The sequence below is a fragment of the Astatotilapia calliptera genome, chromosome 7, assembly GCF_900246225.1.
Source record: "Astatotilapia calliptera chromosome 7, fAstCal1.2, whole genome shotgun sequence".
NCBI lineage: Eukaryota > Metazoa > Chordata > Actinopteri > Cichliformes > Cichlidae > Astatotilapia > Astatotilapia calliptera.
The window spans coordinates 40,142,178-40,166,391 of NC_039308.1; the positions used below are offsets into that span (position 1 = coordinate 40,142,178).

General features: G+C 39.3%; 2 protein-coding genes across 3 annotated transcripts in view; one reads left to right on the plus strand and one right to left on the minus strand.

Annotated features, from left to right (window-relative positions):
* cftr (CF transmembrane conductance regulator) overlaps nt 1-19,861 on the plus strand; it is a 42,857-nt gene extending 22,996 nt beyond the window's left edge. For both annotated transcript variants that reach the window (XM_026174718.1, XM_026174719.1), the window contains 16 exons: nt 765-859; nt 1,510-1,596; nt 2,057-2,813; nt 2,960-3,091; nt 3,170-3,207; nt 4,476-4,762; nt 4,943-5,022; nt 5,435-5,585; nt 7,379-7,606; nt 9,336-9,436; nt 12,120-12,353; nt 13,892-14,047; nt 14,306-14,395; nt 14,740-14,912; nt 16,233-16,338; nt 16,733-19,861. In XM_026174718.1, coding sequence (XP_026030503.1) covers nt 765-859; nt 1,510-1,596; nt 2,057-2,813; nt 2,960-3,091; nt 3,170-3,207; nt 4,476-4,762; nt 4,943-5,022; nt 5,435-5,585; nt 7,379-7,606; nt 9,336-9,436; nt 12,120-12,353; nt 13,892-14,047; nt 14,306-14,395; nt 14,740-14,912; nt 16,233-16,338; nt 16,733-16,948 — 2,931 coding nt within the window. In that variant the 3' untranslated portion in view covers nt 16,949-19,861. The remainder of the gene's footprint in view (nt 1-764; nt 860-1,509; nt 1,597-2,056; nt 2,814-2,959; nt 3,092-3,169; nt 3,208-4,475; nt 4,763-4,942; nt 5,023-5,434; nt 5,586-7,378; nt 7,607-9,335; nt 9,437-12,119; nt 12,354-13,891; nt 14,048-14,305; nt 14,396-14,739; nt 14,913-16,232; nt 16,339-16,732) is intronic.
* A 2,770-nt stretch (nt 19,862-22,631) lies between these two features.
* Nucleotides 22,632-24,214, minus strand: part of cttnbp2 (cortactin binding protein 2) — a 97,462-nt gene continuing 95,879 nt past the window's right edge. The window contains exon 23 of the mRNA XM_026174721.1: nt 22,632-24,113. Coding sequence (XP_026030506.1) covers nt 23,760-24,113 — 354 coding nt within the window. The 3' untranslated portion in view covers nt 22,632-23,759. The remainder of the gene's footprint in view (nt 24,114-24,214) is intronic.

The following is a 24,214-nucleotide window of genomic DNA, read 5'->3' on the forward strand; positions in this document are numbered from 1 at the left end:
ATCAATGAGCTTCTTTATGAAGAAGATCGTCCACTTCATTTTCTGCCCTCTTTACAACAAGGGTGTCAAACAGTTTAACCGAGTGGATGGCATCAATGGCCAGACAGAAACATTTTTTTCACAGGCTTTCATTTCTTGTAACACTTTTGTAACAGCCTGTGACTAATGAGCAAGTGACAAGTAATGCGAGTATGGGTATTTTTACTAATGCCAAAAATAACAAAGGTAAATAATACATCTTTCCATTATGTTCTTGTATATAGCCTGTGTAGTAGGCCAAAAATTTACAACCGAAACTTTGGGTAGGACATTTGAATAAAAAGTTAAAATTGATTTTCTAGTTTTCCAAAATCACAACACAGATGATGTTCTTTGAACACAGAGATCACCTTGCAAAGAGATGCTTGGTAAAGAAGTTCTGAGTCTTCCACCTTTTGAAATTGCCTGCTGTGCCGTTCTGTGTTGGTTAGCGTGTAAGCTCGCAGGTGTGTGCAGTGACTGTGCACTTGTCTCTTTGGTTTGGTGGTGTTGCAGTGCAGACCACAGCTGCATCTAGGAGGCCAAAATTTGTTGAGAACCTAAACTAATAAAAGGACTGGATTCAAATTTAAGAAGGGCTGAATTTGGTCCACAGATCTTGAGTTAAGAGTAAAGATAACGGTACAAAAAAATGAAAAATCCAGAGGATTAAAAACAAGGAAGTTGAGGTATTTATGTGCCAGTCTAATGTGTTATACCCACTCTTTCCCTGTTTTCCTCTCCAGGACTTCGCTTTGCTCCCCGAGAAAGACAAGACGTATCTTATCGATGGAGGGGGGACCCTCAGTGGTGGTCAAAGAGCTCGTCTCTGCCTTGCCAGGTAGTTTCTGTCACACCTGAGCATCTGTCAGCAGGCCTCATTCACTCTTGTTTGTCTGTCAGCACAGACTACCTTTGCTCATTAGTTTGGATTTTGGTTCTTTTTTTGTATCAACTTGTGTGTTTCTTCTGTAAATTCTACATCATCACTGTAGCACTTCCATAGCAACAGGTTACATAAAAGAAATATCATAAAACATTAAGGACATTAAAATAACCCTCTAGCTACAGTATATGTGTCCAGCAAAAAGAATAAATATCAGTGTACTTAATCAGAAGCTGCTCAGGATCACAGATCACTCATGTGTGTGTTGCTGTCTGCTTTTTATGGTTTCTGTGGCTTTTACAGCCCGAGCTTTATTGTTTTTTTAAATCTCTGTGGATCAGCCAGAAACTCTCATCTTCCCCTGCATTATTTATTGGTTTAGTGTGCTAACGTTAATTTGCAGCCACTCCTTGACTTTTTTAACTTCTGCTATCAACATAGCTATTCACTATGACTGATATATTCCAGCTTCTCTTCTTTGCCTTTCTGCATCTTATACTTTCTCTAATTTTGTTTGTTTGCTTTTTTGTTTTTTTAAAGCAATTTGGAACATTTTCTTTACCTTCCTTGTTATCTGTGACCTAATATGTGTGTTTCTCTCTCAGGGCTGTGTATAAAGATGCAGACCTCTACCTCCTGGATGCGCCTTTCACCCACCTGGACATCGCTACAGAAAAAGAGATCTTTGAAAAGTGCGTGTGATAACAGAGAGTCTTTCATGTAGAGGAGGTCGGGGTGATTAGGCTAAAAATTGACCTCAAAGTCAAGGTTAACACTTGGTGTCTCTGAAAATGCTCTTTTCTGTAGGGAGTCATAACTGCTTTATAACAATGTAACCTTCTCAGGAAATGTGTTTCTTTCTTTTTTCTTTTTATAGAGTAACGCTTTTATGCTTGGATGGTCTTTGGTTAGCTTCCATTTTGGAAAAGCAGACAAAATTGCTTGTAAACTTTTAGAGTTGTGAAATGTATTTATATATACACTCTTATAATGTGTGTATATATAAATACACATTCATATAAATATCCATATCACTAGCTCGATATTTATAGTTTCTGGTAATTATAATTTCTATTCTGCATTTGTTAGAAAGAAATAAGCCCTTCTTTGTCAGACTTTTTTTTTAAAGTGCGCATTTTTATCCACACACAGCTGCATCTGTAAACTTATGGCCTCCAAGACTCGTGTCGTAGTAACCAGCAAGTTGGAGCATCTCAAGCGTGCAGACAAAATCCTTCTGCTGCACAATGGAGATTGTTACTTCTATGGCACCTTCTCAGAGCTGCAGGCCAAGCGTCCAGACTTCAGCTCCCTGCTTCTTGGTCTTGAGGCTTATGACAACGTCAATGCTGAGCGGCGTGGATCCATTCTCACAGAAACTCTTCGCAGGGTTTCAGTTGATGAAACCGCTGGTTTCCGTGGCCCAGAGCAAATTCGTCAGTCCTTCCGACATGCACCAGCTCAAAGCCATCCTCTAGGTGATGGCTACCCTGAAAAACGCAAGCAGTCACTCATCCTTAATCCTCTGGCAGCTGCCCGCAAGTTCTCCTTCATTGGGAATTCTCAACAAACCGGAAACACAACAGTGGAAGACAGGTCTGATGAACTCCCAGAGAGAAGATTCTCTGTAGTGCCTGAAGATGAACAAATAGAGGAGGCACTTCCGAGGAGTAACCTGTACCATGATGAGTTTCAGCACCTTAGCGGGCAGCGGCGCCAGTCTGTCTTGGAGTTCATCACCAGTGCTCGCGGCCAAGAGCGCAGAGAGCAGATGCAGTCATCTTTCAGGAAAAAGCTCTCCATCACACCGCAGTACAGCCTTGCATCAGACCTGGACATTTACTCCCGCCGCCTGTCCAAGGACAGTGTTTATGACATTAGTGAAGATGTGGATGAAGAAGACATGGAGGTAAGGCTTTTTAACATATTATCCTCTTATGTCTCTGAAAATGATTATGTAAAAATATTTTCACAAACTGTGCTATGTACCAAAATCAAGAAATTATTGTTAAGTGAGCCACATGGTTAAAACCCATCTATCCTGTTTCTTGACAGCAATGTTTTGCAGATGAACGTGACAAAAATGTCTTTGAAACTACCTCATGGAACACTTACCTACGCTACGTAAACACCAACAGGAACTTAGTCTACGTCCTCATTTTCATCTTCATTGTCTCTGTCATTGAGGTAAAAATCAAAGATTTGGGGTTTTTGTGTTATTGTGTGAATTTAATTAACGGCATTTTGTTTTCTTTTCACAAATAGGTTGCTGGCTCTGTCCTCGGTATTTTTCTTATTACTGAGTAAGTCCCATGTTTCATGTTGCCTTAAACAGAAAATGATTATGATTCTTCTCTTTGTCTTTGGATAGTCAGCTAGTGTGCTCTGAGCTTTCTGATCATGTTAACTCTAAATACTATTTAAATAGTATTTACAGACCTTACTGTAAATCACTGGTTTTCCACTGGCTCCCAATCTATAGCCAGGTGGACAAAATAATTTGTTGTAAATCATAAACTTGAGTACTATGGTTAAAAGTACATTTACACAAATGGGGCCCATGTATACAGTAAACAGACTGATTCTTATATAGTGCTTTTCTACTCTCCTGAGGCACTTAACATCCCACATTCACACAAGGACTCTTTTCTATGCTGTTTTTTAAGTTACTAACTAACATTCACACATATTCATACTTTGATGGCTGCATCAGAGAGAACCTGGGGCTAGTAGTCTTGCCCAAGGATATTTGGCATGCAGACAGGCAGGGTTTGAACCACCAGCCTTCCGGTCAGAAGATGACCTGCTCTACCACCTGTGCTACAGCCACCCAACGTATGGTGACAAAACAAGCAGATTGTGTCATTTATTCCTTCCAGCATCATCAAATAGGAACTTCGAATCAATTTATCAGAGATGTCCGAGGCTTATAAGGGTGGTCCTTGGACGATTTCTTTCGCTGTGCACATTCACATGCTAACGAGTAGGGGACACATGCATGGCTGTTGCGCTGTAGTGTGTTGGCTTGAAGAAATAAAAAACTAGCACATAGACATCCACATGGATCAGAAGTTCACCCTCTGATCAAATCCATGTCAAATGGCTCTAAGTGAACTTGTGTTTAGGTCTTATATTTCTTTTCACTTTTCTTATTTTTCACTGGCGGCTGATTTTAAATGTGACAGTAGGTTTAAATGTACTTATTTTTTGTGTTTATTTGTTTATTTAATTGTTTATTTGTTACATGTTAATTACTAGACAAAGACAAAGCCGTCCATCTTTAGGTTACAGTGAGGGACGACGAATTCGCTCTGTTCATGTAAATCGAGTTGAAAAAAAGTACTATAAGTGTAATTTTCTCTATCATGAGCTGATTTAACTGCTGCTTTATTTAATCGTGTAAATGAGAGTAACCAAAAGTGAGCAATAAAAATATCTGTTTATTAACATCAGTAATTTACATTTAGAGGTCACAATTATGCAGAAATCACTAAAAGGTAATTTTGTGATCTATTCTATAATGAAGAATTGCTCCATGTAACATTTATTATACATTCCTCACATCCAACAGTGAGGTCTGGAGGGACGCCGCCAATCCTTCATCGCCCAACTATATTGATGAGCAGCACCCCAATGCATCGTCGCCGCCTGGCCATCTCGGTGTTATTATGACACCCACCAGTGCTTATTACATCATCTACATCTTTGTAGCCCATGCGGACAGTATTCTGGCCCTGGGATTCTTCAGGGGTCTCCCTTTAGTGCATACATTACTGACTGTGTCCAAAAGACTGCATGAACAGATGCTTAGCTCTGTGCTGAGAGCCCCCATGTCTGTGCTCAACACGATAAAAACAGGTGCTTTGCTTTTTTACTTTTTGAGTAAAACAGATTTTTACTGGTTAATGGCCTAGATGATGTCACTAAATAAATGAATGATGGTAGAGAATCCCTGTAGAACAAAATCTGATTATCAATGCTGATTATTAATATCTTCCTTTACTACAACACCTTCATACTTTCGCTGTCCTCTTTCAGCCAGGATCGTGAACAGGTTCACCAAGGACATGGCCATCATAGATGACATGCTGCCATTGGTGCTTTTTGACCTCATACAGGTATTTATCCAATACTGTGGATGATGATGCAGAGTTTTTGGAACTGCAAAAAGTGACTGAAAACTACTGCGACAAATATTCCCTCTTTCTTCATTGTAAATTGATTAATGGGGTGCAATTGTAAGCAGAATAAATAAATAAATGACAATTCAATTTCAAAATTCAATTTCCTCAATTTATCCTTTAAATTTTTGAATCTTGCCCTGGAGAAATTGGACAATGTTTTTTATTCCTCTGTAAAAGTTTTACAATCATATTATAATAAAAAAGAAAGAAATGATTAAAAACAAAATGAAAACATGCAGTGAAAATAAGAACAGGGAAACTGAAAACATCTTTTTTTTAAAGCCAGAAATACCAAATAATAATAAGTCTGCTCATATCTGTTATTAACATATTTTCCCAACACCAGGTGTCATTGATCGTCGCCGGTGCCATCTTCACTGTGTCCATCATAGAGCCATACATCTTCATTGCTGCTCTCCCATTGGCTTTTATCTATGTTTTCCTCAGGAAGTACTTTCTACGAACTGGACAGCAACTCAAAGTCCTGGAGGCTGAAGGTGAGCATTGGAGAGTTGTTGGCCGTTAGAGATGACAGTGGTTTTAGGTTTTAGTGACTCCAGCAGTAAATGTAAAATGTAGAAAGGGGGGGGGGAAAGAAATTTGCTGTAGTTTAATAATATGTTTAAATATCTTTCGAGATAAATTGTCTAAATAACCTATGTAAGAAAAGAGGCTAGAAAAAATGAGAAAAAAACGTTGCTTCTTCATAAAGCAGAATGGTATTATTTAAATAGTTCTTACTGCTTTGTATGTGATGTATTATTAGGCATATGTCTGGGTGCTGTTCTTTAGCTCTGGCTCTTGCAGACTTTAATCCTGAAGATGAGTTTTTATTTTCTTTTTGAGGGGAGGGAAAATGGGCTCAGAAAAGAGTAGAGAAATGAAAGTGAGTAGTGACATATATCAGTAAAAGTGAGAACATAATAGGAAAACCAATACTGAGAACAGAGGAAAAGGGATGCTTCCTCTGAGAAGGAACCACAATCAGTGGGCAAAGCTGGCAGATGGCTTAGGGGCCAAAAGTCACTGAAACATGAAAACATGAGAGAGGAAGAGTTGAGTCAGAGGACAGGGTGTCTCAGAAAGAGAGGAACAGTTTTCTTCCAGTATTGAGACTTGGATAACGTTCATATTTGGTTGTTTTCCTTTGAGCTCCTCAAGACATCAGAAAAGATTGTTGGCTTTTGGCTTTAAAAATCAAGCCTACCTGCTGAATAATGAATGTGTTTATATTAGTGAAGATTTTCAAAGCAGTGTAATTTTAATCATTTATAATCATTACAGTCTCGTGGGGCTTACAGAGGTCAAATCTACAGGAGTCTGTCTTTATTTACTGCACTTTTTCTCAAAGTCAGATGCTTGTAATAAATGTAACAGAGAAATCTGCTTGTTGTCTTCATATTACAGTACAGTACATTTTCATCATGTACTGTGTTGCTAGTGGCGGCTGTCCATCTTTAGCTTCAGCTTAATGCACACATGAACAGTAGATATTGTGTCATCAACAACCTCATTAAGTGCACTTAAGTAAAGGTCACTTTCAAAACTTCTATGTAATAGAAATGTAATGGGTTTAAAATATTTACAATTAGTATCTAATATAGAGACTTACAATACAACACGATACATATAAATTCATTTTAGTTTAGTGGTCATAAGTTGAAGAACTGCACTGTTGCTAAAGGCCGACAGAGCAGAAGAAAGGAGGTTTGTACAGTCAGAGGATGAGGAAGCTGCTGACGATGTTGCCGCTCTGTTTTTTGGGCCTCTCTGCTGTGCCCTCGATTCTGTCACTGAATATGTGTTTCAGTGATGACGCTGAGATGTTTCCGGAGCTGCTGAGAGCTCACTGGGGTCAGAGAAATGAGCTGAGCTGGGATTTCCTCCAAGCCCATCCTGGTGTTTTACCCACTGGATTCACAGGGACAAATTACAGTGGAAATTATGCTCTGTTTATATTAGTCAGACATGGCCATTGAATTTTAATCTTGAAGAAATTATTGTGACCATAAAGACATAAGATGTGCAAAGAAGGGGTTGCTGCTAAAGTATAACTTTTCCAGGTTGATTCTTGTTTAATGAATTTATATGTATTGTAGTTTTCTAGTTCAGAAGTGTTACCTAACTAAAAGGTACCAAGTAGTGAAATTAAATGACCTTTTAGAAATTTAGTTAGCAGTTTTTTTTATTTGTCAGTCTGATATCTGATATGTAATGCAGGGATTGTTTTACAAAGTAAGTGCTTATACATTAAGAGTTTTAAAGTCTTTTCTTTTTTCTTTTCTTGCAGCTCGTACCCCGATCTTCTCCCATCTCATCCTCTCACTAAAGGGTTTATGGACAATTCGGGCATTTGAGCGCCAGACCTACTTTGAGACACTTTTCCACAAGGCTTTGAACACTCACACGGCCGCCTGGTTCCACTACCTGTCTGTTCTGCGGTGGTTTCTCTTCCGCTGTGACATGCTCTTCACCGTGTTCTTTACTGCTGCTGCCTTCATCGCAACAGGAAGCAACAGTGAGTGTGACTACACATGGACAATAAACTTTATATAAAAGAGAGAGAGCCACCATGACCTCAACTAATGTGTATGGACTCCACATTTTGAAGTGTCAATATTTAGACAAAAGTGTTCAGAGCCAACATAACAGTCAAACAAGCTTGGTTAGCAATTTGTATCTATAAACTGTGAAGGAGCAAAGCTAAGACATAGGCGCCTGATAACTGGTAGCTGTGCACCAAATTGTAAGACTTAAAAACATAAAAGTAAATCCCTGCCAGTAGTAGTTGTTAAGTAGGGGAAAAACAGCACTAGTGTGAAAACGCAGGCATTTTTATGGCTAAAGTTTGGGAGTTTCAGCATGGGAATCTGTCAGGACTGACCTGCTTTTGGAACCAGCCTCAAGTGGCAAGTCAGTGAACTGCATTCAAAGGGGATTGGCTGTTTGTTGCCTTTGGGTGTTGTTAGTGAAGCTGTGTTTGTGGTGATGTACAACATACATAAAGTTTATCTTAAATATTTTGGCTTTTTCACACCTTAAAGTCCAGTCAAGGTTCATATTTTTGTTGCAGCATTTCCATTTTTTCTGACAGCTTTTTTATTTGTATTTATGTTATTTAATTTTTTTTGAAATAATTGGTTTGAAAGCTGCCAGAAAAAAATATTTAAATGAATGCTAAATTACATTTCAGTTTCATTCATAATAAGTCCATAACAATAAGTTGAACTTATTTGGTCTAAACCTTTGTGGTCTACTCAGATCAAACACGAGGTGTAGTTTCACCTTGAGTCAACAATATGGATGCAGCTTCTTCAGTGTTTTGGGAAATCCACACGGCTTTCCACAGCAGGGCTACCACCAGAATCAAGTTGCAGTTAACATCATTTCAGAAGTTACCGGGAAGTTTTGCAGTTCTCGTCACTGTTGTCAAAGGACTGTCTTTCTTTTGGTATCTCCTCTATGAAAGTGAATCTTTTGCACCTGACTGCCCACAAACAGTGGCAATTAACCTGTTCTCCATTTCTGATAGTCAGTGTCAAATCACTTTGACTTCATCAGTGACAAATGTCAAAGCTTTAGAGAATATTTTTGTGATTAGATTGTGGCCAGTTGATTTCTTTAGATGATTATAATCAAAGGAGCTGGTGCATTTGAACAACCAAATGACAAGAGATCATAAAGTCAGTTTGCAATGGAGACATTACAGAATATGAGAATAATTATTGCGATTAAATGATGATTAGAAATTGAATTGTGTTGCAAGAACATTTTGAAAATTCCCACATGTTGGTTAGTAAGCACTTTGATACGCCTGCTGAGCCTAACAAGGACAAAACCCCAGTATTATCTGTAGTTTGCAGTGTGTAGAGTTAGATGATGATAAGAAGGGAACAGTTTGCCTGTGAAAAGTCATCAGAACTGCTCAAATGCCCAAGGATAAAATGTCTTGTACAAAAAGGAGGCAAGTGTTTTCTTGGTGAATTGGAATGCAGGTATACACACACAAACCCATGGGTTGTTGCGTCATAGGATCAGTTTATATTGAGAGCACATTAATGGGTCATTACACAGCTCATTAGTTTCCAATGGACCCAGTAGCAGCGCTCTAATACCTGAATGTGGGTCTGACATCAGAGAGAGCAGTTTTGATTGGACACTACTGATGCGTGTGTGTGTGTGTGTGTGTGTGTGTGTGTGTGTGTGTGTGTGTGTGTGTGTGTGTGCCCATGCGTGTTTTTGTACAGGGGACAAACCAGGAGAGATTGGCATTATTGTGGCCCTGGCTATGCTTATCTGTGGGATCTTCCAGTGGGCTGTCATCACCAGCATCGCTGTAGATGGGATGGTATGTCATGCACACACACACACACACACACACACACACACACACACACACACACACACACACACACACACACACACACACACACACACACAAACAAAGCTATTGTCAATATATACCAAACAGTCAATGGCCAGTTATAAGTTGTTGAATTCAGGCAGATGCACACACCTAAGAAGGTTTTGTTAAATAAACCTGCAAACAAAGGTTTTACTGTTAGTCTATTTCACTATTGATGGTACTGACTTCTGGTTCACCACACCTATGGAAAAAAACTTGGATGTTTCTCTATGTTAGTATTTTCCTTCTTCCACTTCTCTTCATCCCAGCTGGTTTACTTCTGTTAATAGGAAGATTTCCCTCACTGTTGTCAAGTTCTTGCTCAATATACATTGTTGGAAGGTTAGAATTCTGTAGTATCTACATTTTGCGTGGTCTTTGTCTTACAGTATAACATGTCTCATGGGCACTATTGCTATTCTTTTGGTACTAAAATGATGACTGCTGTTACAATAGCATGCTTTATGCACTTTTCCCTTTGGGAACTGAATCCCACCTTTGCAAAATATAACTTCTCCAGCTCAGACACACTGTGCCTCATTTTCTTCAACAAGATGCCTTTCAGTCAATGGTGACCTGTAGCTACTGTTTGTAAGAGGTTTAGATCTCGTTGTTGGGATAAAAGCAATTGGCCAATAAATTCACAGCTTGTAGGTTAGTGAGACACTAGATGGTGACACTGCATTCTTAGTGAAGTGGGGTTTTTCCTCACCCAAGATGCTTCATACTCAAATAGGGAAAAGCACACCTCAGATGGGTATGGTGGTTAATAGTTGTGGCTCCTTATACTATATGTCAGTTTGTTTACACCATCAAAAAGGCAGTCAGCAGCAGATTAAAGATGGCAATGGCCATTTTTGTTCTCTGTAACAGCACTTTGTTGACTTAGCATGGCTTACCAATACTGAAGGATACTGCAGGGTTTAAGATCAAAGAGAGAAAGAGCAGGCTGAACTGCCTGTACTTTACTTTCATTTGCTCTTTTTTAAGACTTAACTTTGTGCCCATCCATCAGTTTTTTTTCTCCCACATTGTTGTTAGTGAATCTTACAGAGCTTATCACAGTGTAGGACATTCTGTTCAGTATGGACACAGGCTCTCAATATGGTGGTAGAGATTTGTGTTTGGGATAAGTTAGATCTGTTCAGTCCAGTATGAATTGCGTTTGTGTGTGTGACTGCCTCTGAATTATATTTTCAGTGATACTAAAATAGCCATTAAAGTAACTTCTGATAAGCACATTTTCATTGCATTTTAAGAAAAAAGTTTATCTGTAGAATGTCAACTTCTCTACAGCTAAGATAAGGAAATGGGATGTAAGGAAGCATCCCTCTTTTTCTTTTACTTTTTACATGAGGGGGGCGGGGCAGCAATCTTCCAAAAGACTCAAAAGCCATTTTTATTACTTGTCTATTATCCACCTGGTGGACAATAGGTAACCAGACAATGGTTATCTATTGTCAATAGAGTTCTTCAGAGACAATCTGATTTTTTTGACTCTTTTTCTGATTTGGTGTTCAGTTCAGATAAAATCATTATTGTGGGTGATTTTAACATGTAGATATTGAAAACATCAACAGAATATTTAATCTAATTTTAGACTCAACTGGTGTCTCTCAAAATATAAAAGAACCCACCCATGACTTTAATCACACGCTGGATCTTGTTTTGACACGGCAAAGAAACTGAACACTTAAGTATTCACCAAAACCCTCTTTTGTCTGGTCATTTCATATAATAATAACATTACAATTACAATAATGACTTACACGGCACTGGGGAATACATTTCGTCACAGTAGATGTCTTTCAGAAAATGCTGTTAATTTTAAGGCTATCATTCCTCCAGTATTATCTTCTTCAATGCCATGTGCAAACACAGTGCAGAGCAGCTGCATGAACTGATGTTCTTGTTAATCGTTTTCTATCTTCATCAGGTATGACTTTTTTGTGGATATTGTGGCTCCTCTGACAAAAAAAGCCTCAAATCAGTACTTGACTCTGGTAAAACTCCCAAACATGAGCAAGCAGATAACTCATAGCCTGGAGGGAAAATGGCATCTCACTATTTAGAAGATCTTCATTTAGCCTTGAATTTTTTTTTTTTGCTGCTTTATAAAAAAGCTCTCCACAAAGCTACAACATCTTACTATTCATCACTGATTGAAGGAAATAAGAACAACCCTTGGCTTCTCTTCAGCACTGTAGCCAGGCTTCTCGTGATGCTCTTGTTCACTCACATTTTTTTCAACTCTCTCTTCTCACTATTTTCACTACACACCATAAATCATTAGTTATTATTAATCTCTGGCTCTCTTCTACAGCAAGTCTTTGCCCTGTCTTCTTCCCCTAAACCCCAACCCATTGTAACAGATGGCCCCTCCCTGAGCCTGGTTCTGCTGGAGGTTTCTTCCTGTTAAAAGGGAGTTTTTCCTTCCCACTGTCGCCAGAGGGCTTGCTCATAGAGGTTCATATGATTGTTGGGGTTTTCTCTGTTTTCTCTATTATTGTACGGTCTTTACCTTACAATATAAAGCAGTATGAGGTAACTGTTGTTGTGATTTGGTGCTATATAAAAACAACTGAAACAAATTGAAAGAAAAATTCTGTATCTCTCTTCTTCTTAGATGCGTTCAGTGAATCGGGTATTCAAATTCATCGACCTACCATCAGAAGATCCTCGGTTGGGGAAACCTAAAGGAGGTGGCAGAGGCCTTGATATCGTCATCGACAACCCCCATGCACGTGACTGCTGGCCTAACTGTGGCCAGCTGGACGTCCGGGGCCTCACAGTGAAATACACAGAGGCTGGGCGTGCCATCCTCAACAATATCTCCTTCTCTGTGGAGGGGGGACAAAGCGTAAGTCCTTAGTGATTGGTAGAGACTGCCTGTGGAACCTGGCAGGAGAAAGCATGGTACCTCTGCCTAATTAGGTTTACCAAACAAAAGAATAATTCCCCCCAAGCGATAAAGCAATTCAAGTGCCATAGTTAGGTCACAGAAAGGTTGTGAACAATATACTAGCCAGCCACAGGAATGTGTCACAGGGATGGTTACACGTGAACACATTTCTGGTTGTTGTTTTCAGCTAATGTTGTGCAAACATTTTTTTATATTAACACTGAATCTAATTGCTATGCTAAATGGGTTTGTTGGAGTTCTGTTAAACTCTTTTCAGTATTTTTCTGAACCAAACCAGGAGACAAAATTATGAGCTAAGACAGAGATTAAAACAGACTTCAGAAAAGTGTATGTGGACTGAACTGGAAACACTATTCCAAGTGGAAGTGTTGCTCTGTGCATACAGATAGGCAACTGTTTGCTAACAAACTGACAAAAAGTGATAATATCACAGTTCTGTTTATAGCTTTTTCCTTTCCTCCCTAAGTGGCCAAGAACTGTGCGTATAGCTTCAAGTTGCAAATTAGAAGAATCTGGGCAGGGAATCAAATTTTTGTGCTCATTTATTCATTTTCAAATGAGCAAAATGTTATTTCTCTCTAGAGCTACAATAAGGCTTGAACCTGGCCAAACAATAACACAGACATAACAATCTACTAATGACTAAGTAAGCACGGCCCTGAGTGAGTGTCGCTCATGACATCACGGCATGATGGCATTATGACACATGCTTAAAATTAAAGTGGCTTATGATTTTGAATTAGCTTTCTGTAGAAAAGAGAAGACATGCAATATCTGACCACTCGCACCTCTGCTCTCCACCATTGGTTTTGGCAGTAATTATAGTCAGTATGACTTTGTCATAATGAATCAGAGCACAGTAAATATCTGCACTATGGTTTCGTGCCATTAGATGCTCAATAGCTTCGCAACAAATGTGCTAATTGTTGCTGCACAAGGAAGAAAGAAGAGAGGACTTTTAGACCATCTAGACCACAAACTCTTCCCCTCCAAAGATTTAAAAACAGCTCCATCAAAAGAAACATCAGCCCTTTTGTGTAGCTCATAGATGGAGGGAGCTATTTCAGTGTTTCAAATTATTGTTAACTATTTCAAATTAAAATTTCAATTAAATGGAGTAATGGAGAGAAGGATAACAAAAATTCAAGTAACAACAATAGATCCCTTTTTGTAAGGTGCGAACAGCTTTTAGTGGTGCTTCTGAAGAAACTGATGTTAGTACGACGCCAGCTAAACTAAAGAGAAACGGTAAATGCTTATATGTCTTATTGCAGGGCACAAGTAAACTGACACAGTAGCCATGCAAATGAAAAAGTGCTGTCATCTATATTACAATAAAAAGGATGAGCATTCAGACACAAGGTCAATGAACCCGTTCAACATGAGGGCATGTTGAACGGGTTCATTAATTGTATTACATAACAGAAAAAGCTGGATATGAGCATTTACCATGAAAATGTTATGACTGTGTGCAGGTTGGTCTGCTGGGTCGAACAGGTTCAGGGAAGAGCACCCTGCTGTCTGCTCTGCTGCGTCTCACCTCCACAGAAGGAGACATTTCTATCGATGGTGTTTCCTGGAACTCTGTCTCATTGCAAACATGGAGGAAGGCCTTCGGTGTGGTGCCACAGGTATATCTATGAGTGATTAACTTCTGATATTTGATGCAGTTTCAGACAGTTACCCCAGCATCTACTGCTTATCTGGGTCTAAAAACGGTCTAAGCCAGTGGTTCCCAAACTGTTTTTTGCTAGGCCCCCTCTCTGTTTTACAAGAAAAATGACTTAATGTTTTGAAACTTAAGTCATTATTCTTGGATGTTACAAGATATCTTTTTAATCCAGTCTATTGAGAGTTAACTGTTTAAGTCTCTGGTCTTTCTTGAACAGAAAGTCTTTATCCTGACTGGAACTTTCCGGATGAACCTGGACCCACATGGAAATTACAGCGACACAGAACTGTGGAAGGTGGCTGAGGAGGTGAGGAGGAGGTGGTGTTTTCTTTGTTTCGTAATTTAGTTATGATTGATAAAGCAGCCTTGTTTTGATTCAATTAGAGATAATAAAGCTCATGTTTTGGAGTTAGACACAATCTTACATGCCCTCTTTGAGCTTTCCCCTCATGCTAGGAATAAATATGGAATTATTGTACTGTCTGCATAGGACAGTGATGTTGGTAAAATTACTGCCATGCAGTTTTACCACCATTTCAACATTGATGTCATGAAGTTTACACTAATATTTTAAAATGCTAAAAATGAGGTAAAGATAATATGGAACTTCGGACTTTCAGTAAAAGTAAACTCTGTCTTGTGTGCCCTCAGGTGGGTCTGAAGTCTGTGATTGAGCAGTTCCCAGACAAGCTAGACTTTCAGCTGGAGTATGGAGGCAGCGTGCTGTGCAATGGACACAAACAGCTGGTTTGTCTTGCCCGTTCCATCCTCAGTAGAGCCCGTATCCTGCTGCTGGATGAGCCATCTGCCTACCTTGACCCTATGTGAGTATTAAACACTGTCTACTCAATAATCAACATATATAAATCACATTTGATTTAAAAATATCACTAGACCAGTATATGGGGCTTACATGTGCTGTTAAATGGTCACTACAGCGGTACTTTTATAATACCTTTCTACTCAATTGAGCACTCAATGTGCTTTCTACTGCAAGTCTCATTCATCCCGTCACACAGCACTTTTATGTATGTGCAGGGTTTCCTAACTGCTGCAAACACAAAGCGATTAAGTTAACAGTTAACCTTCTGATTGGTAGATGACCTGAGCAATAACCGTCCACAATGATTTAAACAATGAGATCAGTCTCTATGCAAGTAATCCCTTTGATCTAAAAGCTCTTGCTTCAGACTGCTCTATATGCCGAATTTTGGGCATTTTTTCTACTTTTAGATCTGTATGATTTGAATCATAAGGTATATCTTTAATATGACCCACCCAGTCTGCTATTCAGACTTTTTATTTGTTAGGGGCCACCAATCAGAAGAAAGTTGGCTTAAAGGAGAAGGAGGTGAAGGAGGCTTGTTTCAGTTAGTCGATGAACTGAGTAGCTACACAAAGACCCAGAAGAACTGTGACTGATTCAAGGCTACTTCAGTAGAATCCAAGGAAAAAATAGCATTACAAGCTCACGGCTGGATTTTCTTTATTCCGCTTAAACAAATAGTCCCATTGAGACTCAGTGTCTGATTTACAAGAGAGACCTGTTCCAGACAAACATATCAAAATCACAACAATAAAAAAAAAAATGAAATAGCTAAAGTTAGCTCAAAGGTATTGCCCAAAGGTATGACCCCATGTGACAAAGGAGCGGCGACAAGTAGCTTTCATTAGAAGTGAATAAAAAATGTTTTGTCTATGAAGTTCCTTTGCTAACACATGCTTAAACACAGCTGCCTCCTGAAAGAGTTTGTATATTGTTTGTGGCGTTCTCCCTGTTAAAGCCAAGCAGTAAGGTGAAGTCACATTGCAACGGCAGTCATGCAAATCCAGCATGTGTGGTGTTCCTGTCACTGCATATGGTGACAATCCAGATTGCTTACAGTAATTTAAGCCTAATGTATGTGTGTGTGTAACCATATGTGCAGGATGGTGGAGAAGGGGGGGTCATGGTAGTAAATGAAGCTTATAATAAACCGTCTAGCTTAATGCTCTGCAGAATTTGCCTGAGGTTAAACTAATGCAATAGCAGTGAAGGAAAAGCCTTTGATAACAGTAATGTGTGTGTGTGTGTGTGTGTGTGTGTGTGTGTGTGTGTGTGTGTGTGTGTGTGTGTGTGTGTGTGTGTGTGTGTGTGTGAACAGAACACTGAAGGTCCTGAGGAAGACACTGAAACAGGCGTTTTCAGGCTGCACCGTCATCATGTCAGAACACAGGGTGGATCCACTGACGGACTGTCAGTCATTCCTGGTAAGTTCTGGTCTAAGTTTATTTCTGAGTTGCTCTCATACGTTTGTCGAAGTTTATGAAACTCGAGTAGAGCACTGTAAGATCATCTATCAACACTCCCTCATGCTGCGGGTCTTGAAAGTGCTGGGTTGTTTGCAATGCTAACAAATCGTGTTGCCTTAATGGGAAGGTCAAAACTTCCTTACAGGGGACAAGAATTATTATCTGCAGAATAATAACCCTGCACATAAACTACTTTTTCCATACGTGAGTTTTCAAAATAAAACAAATATATATAAATGCGGCAATTTGTTTTTACATTTCTTGTGAGTTGGCATATTTTACAGAAAAAAAAGAACATTTTGATGAACAACAAAATGAAGCTGCCTCTCCTTCCTCTCTCCCTCCTGTTCAGATGATTGAAGGCAGCTCCATGAAAACATACGACTCCATTCAGAAGCTCATGAATGAGAAGAGTCACCTCAAACAGGCCATGAGCACAGCCGATCGGCTCCGCCTCTTCCCAACGCTTCACCGCCTTAACTCCAACAAGAGGCCGACGCCACAGACCGCCAAGATCTCCTCACTGCCAGAGGAAGCAGAAGATGAAGTCCATGACACGAGACTCTAACTGGCCAGCTGCAAACACACATGCGCATACACACCTGCAGGGACAAACAAACAGCTGTTTGAAGACCAATGATTTGGGGTTAATTTCTGAAGCAAGATTGACGAGGCCATAATGACAGAATCTGAATCAGTTTGGACAACTCAGGCATATTATTTTACCCACTCTTAGGAGAATAGTGAATTGTGTCTTACAGAAATTGAAGCCACATTTTTCATAGCCAAACATAGCTGCTGAGATCCACTTCACTGTCACAAAGTAAAACCAGGATTATGAAGCTTTGCACACATTAAAAAAAGAGCTATGTCCTAAATTACTTAAACAGTCCAGCTACCTACTATTTTATTAACCTTTTACCAAAGGTGTGACTGGAGCCGATCCCATCATAGGGCAAAAGGCAGGATAAGCAATAATAAGTAAGTAAAGTTTATTACAGAGAGCTTTTCACAAAGAAGCAGTCACAAAGTGCTGTATCACAAAGCAGAGTAAAACCTGCCACTCTGGACAAGTTATTACTCCATCACAAGGCTAACACAGAGACAGTGAACCACACACTCACATCTAAAACCAGTAAAGTCATGAGCTAACCTAACACGAATGTCTTTGGACTGTGGGAAAGAACTGGAAGATGCTGAGGAACCCAAAGAACATGCTCAACACAAAAAGAGAAGCCAGCAAGAAGGTGAGGTGATGTGTTAACCACTGTACCACTGTGTCGCTCCCACCTCAGAATAGGCATGTTTAAAAGTTGCCTGAACATGACTGAGTGTGCACAGTGCAAAATATGAAGGATGAGAGTACAGATGCAAAACTTCTAATTGCAGGTGTCTCAAACATTAGAATAACACAAATGCAAGTTTAGGAGTATTATTTTTTTGTTTGTTTTTTTTAAAGAAAATGTGTGCAATGGTGAATTCTGCCACTAAATTAAAGGAAAATCAGTGTGTGTGTGTGTGTGTGTGCGTGCGTGCGTGCGTGCGTGCGTGAATGAAAGGCTTCACAAGCACACTGCATGGAAGATAAAGAAGAGTATGGAAAGGGACCAGCTAAATAGAGGAAGAATCGTATGACTTACAAAGAGCTGACATGTAAACAAAGCACATCATAGCATGCACCAGAGTCCAGGTTCAGTCTGACTAAGTGGACACTGTTATTTAGCTCATTAAAGAGCTCCGGCAGGTTTCAGTGATGAACAAACAGTACATGAGCTCATTGAGTTCAGATGGTTCTCACAGATGTGCTCTTCTGCACTTGCTTTGAAAAAAGGGAAAGAAATCCATACTTGTCTTTTTGCATGATTTGTTGTTTAAACAGGATTTTTATTGGTTTCAGTTGCAGTTTTTTGTTTGTTTTTTTTGAAAAGCATTTTGGCTAACAGCCAGCTCATTTTCACTGGAGCACCTCAGACTGAACGTCTAATAACAGCCACTGTAGAAGCCTGACTTTTTAGATGCATTTTGAATGAGTGTGGAGCATGTAACTGAGCATTGTGAGCAAACAGGAAAACACTAAGGCCACATACTTTGTTCTCTATTCTTGGCATATGGAACCGTTAAAAAATAAGAACAATCACAAGAACAGATGTTCTTCTGTTTTACCAAAATGTATCAGTATCAAGCAGGAGTCTTCATGCACACCCTACACAGTCCCCAAAGGCAGCCATTCAAATCCCACTATTTATATTTTTACTTGTATAGCAGGCATCCCGATAGCCAAGCAGTTAGCAAGAGTGAGACAATACACTCCACACCAGACTGGAATAATTTGAACAAGTCAAATTGAACGTAACTGTTGATATTAGCAAATGTTATTCAATAGTTTTGAAGAATCAAATTATAACCATACTATAATTCATTATAAGTTCCTCATTTATGTGGTGAAGCTGCTGTTAGAACTGCTCTGAGATTTAGCAGCACTCACACAGGCACTCCAAAGGCATACTGATGTATCCTCAACCAGCATGTTGGTGCTGGGCTGAAGCCTCCAGGCCACCTCATAGCCTCCCCAAGAAAGACAAAGCATCCTATCACACTGTAAAACCTGCCTAGGAACGGCTCAAGACGCACGTCTGGAAAAATGTCAAGGTGTCTGGTGCAAAGGATTGATTTTAATGACGTGCTCGTTGGCTTTTACTTTTTATTTATTGTGGCTGTATGTGCCAAACTAGGAGATCAAGAGCAATAACAGCAGCTCATTAAATGAGACTTCTGCAGTGGCTTTGTGTGTCTTTTTGGATTTTTCTTTTAAATAAAGCAAATAGTCCCAAATTCCTTCTGTCTATAGTCAGTCAGTCTGACCCTTAAGTAACTTAACTGATGTCCACAAAACAGTGACGCTGTTGGCTGACGCTAATAGTTTGTGATGACTCTGATACCCTTATTTTTCTATGCGTATGCACTTTAGAGACACCCTGAGGTACTCACCAGCTTTCACAGCACGGAAACAGTCACACAATTAAAAAATCTGCACTTTCATGTCAAATCCTCAATGAAAAGTAGAATAATGACATTTGAAAACAATTATCTTTAATTTCTCAGCCGCTATTGTTTTATGATTTATGGAGAGAAGCTGGTAATTTGTCCAAAGTAAAAAAAATAAAATAAAATAAAAAGAAATGTGAGAGAAACTTTTTAACAGCTACTGCTGTACAATTGCAAAGCATGTTGGTTTTCTTTGTTTATCAATTCTCACGATTTCTCAGTTCTTCGCTCTAGACTTTTCTAACATTCATTGTATTTTGAATTATAATTTTGTAAAGCACCGCTGCAGTAAATGAAGGTACCTTGAAGAAATGCCTCAATATGTTAACTGACATTTTTTTTAACATTGTAAATTAAGAACAAAACTGTTTCTTACTCATAGGAAATGGGCAGAGATGTCCAGAAATGTATAAATGTATTTGTCAATCAACTATATTTCCAGTAAAACTAAAGATTTTGAGAATTCAGATGTGGTCGTGTTCTTTTTCTCAGATGTTTGTATGGAAAACATTTTCATTTTTGGATCTTATAGTGACTGACATATTCATTACATCCTTTAAAAAAACACCAAATGTAAAGCTGTATATATATCCAATCATTACACCCATATAATTTAAAGGAAACGAGCTATGGGTCATTTTCAATGCTTAGACCTTACTATGGTGGCTCTGTGTAATTCACAGTTCAGTGGACCTTGCCTCCTTCTCCCATTCACATTCTTTTAATTGGTGCATATCCTTAACTCATTATTTTAATAGTATTATTTGACATGTAGCTATGTTAAATATGAACATAGCCCTTCCTCTAACCCAGTTCTTAGTTAATGTTACATCCCTGACATTTTAATCTGATTAGTCAAATATTATCATGAATCAATTTTATTGGAATTCCACGTGAAAGACCAACACAAAGTGGTGCACACGTGAGAAGTGGAACGAAAATCATACATGATTCCAAACATTTTTTACAAATAAATAACTGAAAAGTGGGGTGTGCGTAATTATTCAGCCCCCAGAGTCAATACTTTGTAGAACCACCTTTTGCTGCAATTACAGCTGCCAGTCTTTTAGGGTATGTCTCTACCAGCTTTGCACAGAGACTGAAATCTTTGCCCATTCTTCTTGGCAAAACAGCTCCAGCTCAGTCAGATTAGATGGACATCGTTTGTGAACAGCAGTTTTCAGATCTTGCCACAGGTTCTCGATTGGATTTAGATCTGGACTTTGACTGGGCCATTCTAACACATGGATATGTTTTGTTTTAAACCATTCCCTCGTTGCCCTGGCTTTATGTTTAGGGTCGTTGTCCTGCTGGAAGGTGAACCTCCGCCCCAGTCTCAAGTCTTTTGCAGACTCCAAGAGGTTTTCTTCCAATACTGCCCTGTATTTGGCTCCATCCATCTTCCCATCAACTCTGACCAGCTTCCCTGTCCCTGCTGAAGAGAAGCACCCCCAGAGCATGATGCTGCCACCACCATATTTGACAGTGGGGATGGTGTGTTCAGAGGGATGTGCAGTGTTAGTTTTCCGCCACACATAGCGTTTTGCATTTTGGTCTCATCTGACCAGAGCACCTTCTTCCACATGTTTGCTGTGTTCCCCACATGGCTTGTGGCAAACTGCAAACGGGACTTCTTATGGTTTTCTGTTAACAATGGCTTTCTTCTTGCCGCTCTTCCATAAAGGCCAACTTTGTGCAGTGCACGACTAATAGTTGTCCTATGGACAGATTCCCCCACCTGAGCTGTAGATCTCTGCAGCTCGTTCAGAGTCACCATGGGCCTCTTGGCTGCATGTCTGATCAGCGCTCTCCTTGTTCGGCCTGTGAGTTTAGCTGGACGGCCTTGTCTTGGTAGGTTTACAGTTGTGCCATACTCCTTCCATTTCTGAATGATTGCTTGAACAGTGCTCCGTGGGATGTTCAAGGCTTGGGAAATCTTTCTGTAGCCTAAGCCTGCTTTAAATTTCTCAATAACTTTATCCCTGACCTGTCTGGTGTGTTCTTTGGACTTCATGGTGTTGTTGCTCCCAATATTCTCTTAGACAACCTCTGAGGCCGTCACAGAGCAGCTGTATTTGTACTGACATTAGATCACACACAGGTGCACTCTGTTTAGTCATTAGCACTCATCAGGCAATGTCTATGGACAACTGACTGCACTCAGACCAAAGGGGGCTGAATAATTACGCACACCCCACTTTGCAGTTATTTATTTGTAAAAAAAATAAATGTTTGGAATCATGTATGAGTTTCATTCCACTTCTCATGTGTGCACCACTTTGTGTTGGTCTTTCACATGGAATTCCAATAAAATTGATTCATGTTTGTGGCTGTAATGTGAAAAAGTTCAAGGGGGCCGAATACTTTTGCAAGCCACTGTATATTATTATTATTATTGTTGCCCCTTGGCTGGGCGGCCTTGGCTACCCACTGCCTCTGGTTCTGCTCCTGCCCCTTTGGTTGTGGAAGCTCCGTCCGAGGCCTCTCTCTTCCCTCTGCTCGTGTGGACGCCAGGTTGTCATAGAGATTACTGACTTTACAGTGCTCCTCATGGCACAACAAAGTCTACACACCATGATTCTGATAAACTGTATACTTTCTTTTTTTACAACGGCAATAAAGAACTTTCAGTCTTGAGACATGTCCGAAAATTTCGCATTATATTGCTGATTTATTGACTAAAGCTGAAGTGTCCTGGTATTAACAATGGACCATTTAAAAGATGGATACAGCTCCTGTTTTCCAACTTCTGAATGAGTCATCTTTGTTTTGAAACTATGTGAAGCTAATGTTTTCTGGATAACCCAGATTTACAAACATACACAGAAGATTTAAAAACTATAAACCATACAGAAGTCTCACTAAATGTGACTTCGTGAATATAGTATAATATATAGTAGTAGTTTTCAAACATCTACTACTACTCATCATCTTGTAAATAGCCCAACAACTATAAGGACAGTGTAATAAATAAACATAAATAAATAAATAATTAATAGTCAGGAGAGGTGTTAAAATATTAAATATTCAGAATAATATAAATTTTTTTAAAAACACTTGATACTTGATACAATTCACCATATTTTATGACATGGTTGGTCAACTCTTAAGTCTTTTGACTCAGTGTGCCAGTTTTAAAAAATGCAGATAAAAAAACAAAAAACAATAACAAGAAAAAGCAAAAACAAATAAAAAACGAGAAAGGCTGACGGGGGTTTTGACAGTGCTGTGTTTAATTCTTGTGCTTGACAAAAAAGACAATTCTTTAAACTTCAAACAGCTATCGTACAGATCAAAATCATATGTTGCCTAAAATCTCTCCTGTACATATGTATAGATATATTTATATATATGTACATAAACGCTTCCGATAAAACATGTCCTTAAAAATAAAAACACACACAATAATAATGGGAAGCGTGAATAAAAAGTGAATTACAGAGTTGGGGATCAGCTGAACACGAGTCAGGGTAACTGATGAGCTTTGAAAATATTTATTATGGCTTACAATTGACAGAGGACATCCTGTATTTCTACAGTTCTATTACTTATTGCCACAACCACCTTCACTATGAAACAAGTGAAGGGCTCAGAACCAAAACTCAATTTACAAACACTATATACAAGTAGCCTGTTTTTCTCAGCTGTTTTGCTTTAAGATTTATATCACTGTACAAGCATCCACATACCACATACACCGATCTATAGAGCATTTAGACTTACTAATTCTTATGTACAAATATTTGGTAAAACCCTGATTAATTTCAACAGTATTTTAACCAACCTTGCAACTATTTAAAGATAAAACACGTGAATATTTCAAAATACTTAATACCCAAAAGAAAGCAAAAAAAAAAAAAAAAATCAAAAACAAAAACAAAAGAAAGAGAAAAAACCTGCTTTTTCCTTCTTTGATCCAAAAACACTCAGTGGCTTCAGAAGTACAGCATTTCACTTTAAGTACACAAGAATACTGTGCCAGGGCTGTTTTGAGGCAGGTTAAATACTATAGGTGAGTCAGTTCTTAACCCGTCTCTGAATACTGTCACGTACTTGCTGCAGGTTGATGCACTGGAATTAAGGCAACAGTAAAACAACCTGCTGCATTACCTTGTGTTGTTTCCCACACACGAGAAGCCACTTTTCTTTAACCCCAAGCAATCACATAATTCAAATACTGTAATAGAATGAAACTATGGTCCCCAAGTACACAACTGTATTACAGTGTAACACGTACTAGTAACAAGTACAAATACTAAGAGTCAAAGGTTGTCAGGTACTTAGTCTTTACATCATGACAGGAAGAATCGTGGGGAGGAGGAGGGAGAAAATGTCTATTTGTTTTCATGCAGGTCTCTGTGGAGAATCCAGATCTCCTCATGTGATTGGTTGTTGTTGTCAATGTTGCTGTAGTAGTTGTTGTTGCTGCTGCTGCTGGATGGAGCCTGCTTTGTTCTGCTGTTGGTGCTGCTGTTTGTAGTTCTGCTGCGGCTGTGGGGCGTCTGGATTCGGCTGGGGCTGTTGCTGCCATTATTGTTATTGCTGCTGCTTGGGGTGGCCGCAGAGACGCGGGTGTGCTGCCCTCGGCTGCTGGCGATGGGGAGCTGTGATTTGACACGTGGGCCCGATCGTCGATCGCTGCTCTGGACAGACACCTGGTTGGAGCTGCGGCTGGACTGACTGACGGTCTGCGGGATCAAAGATTGAGCACGCTTTAACGTTTTCATGTCAGTGGACAAAACTGGTGGGGGCAATAATGCATGAAATTACAGAGGAGATGTGAAACGTA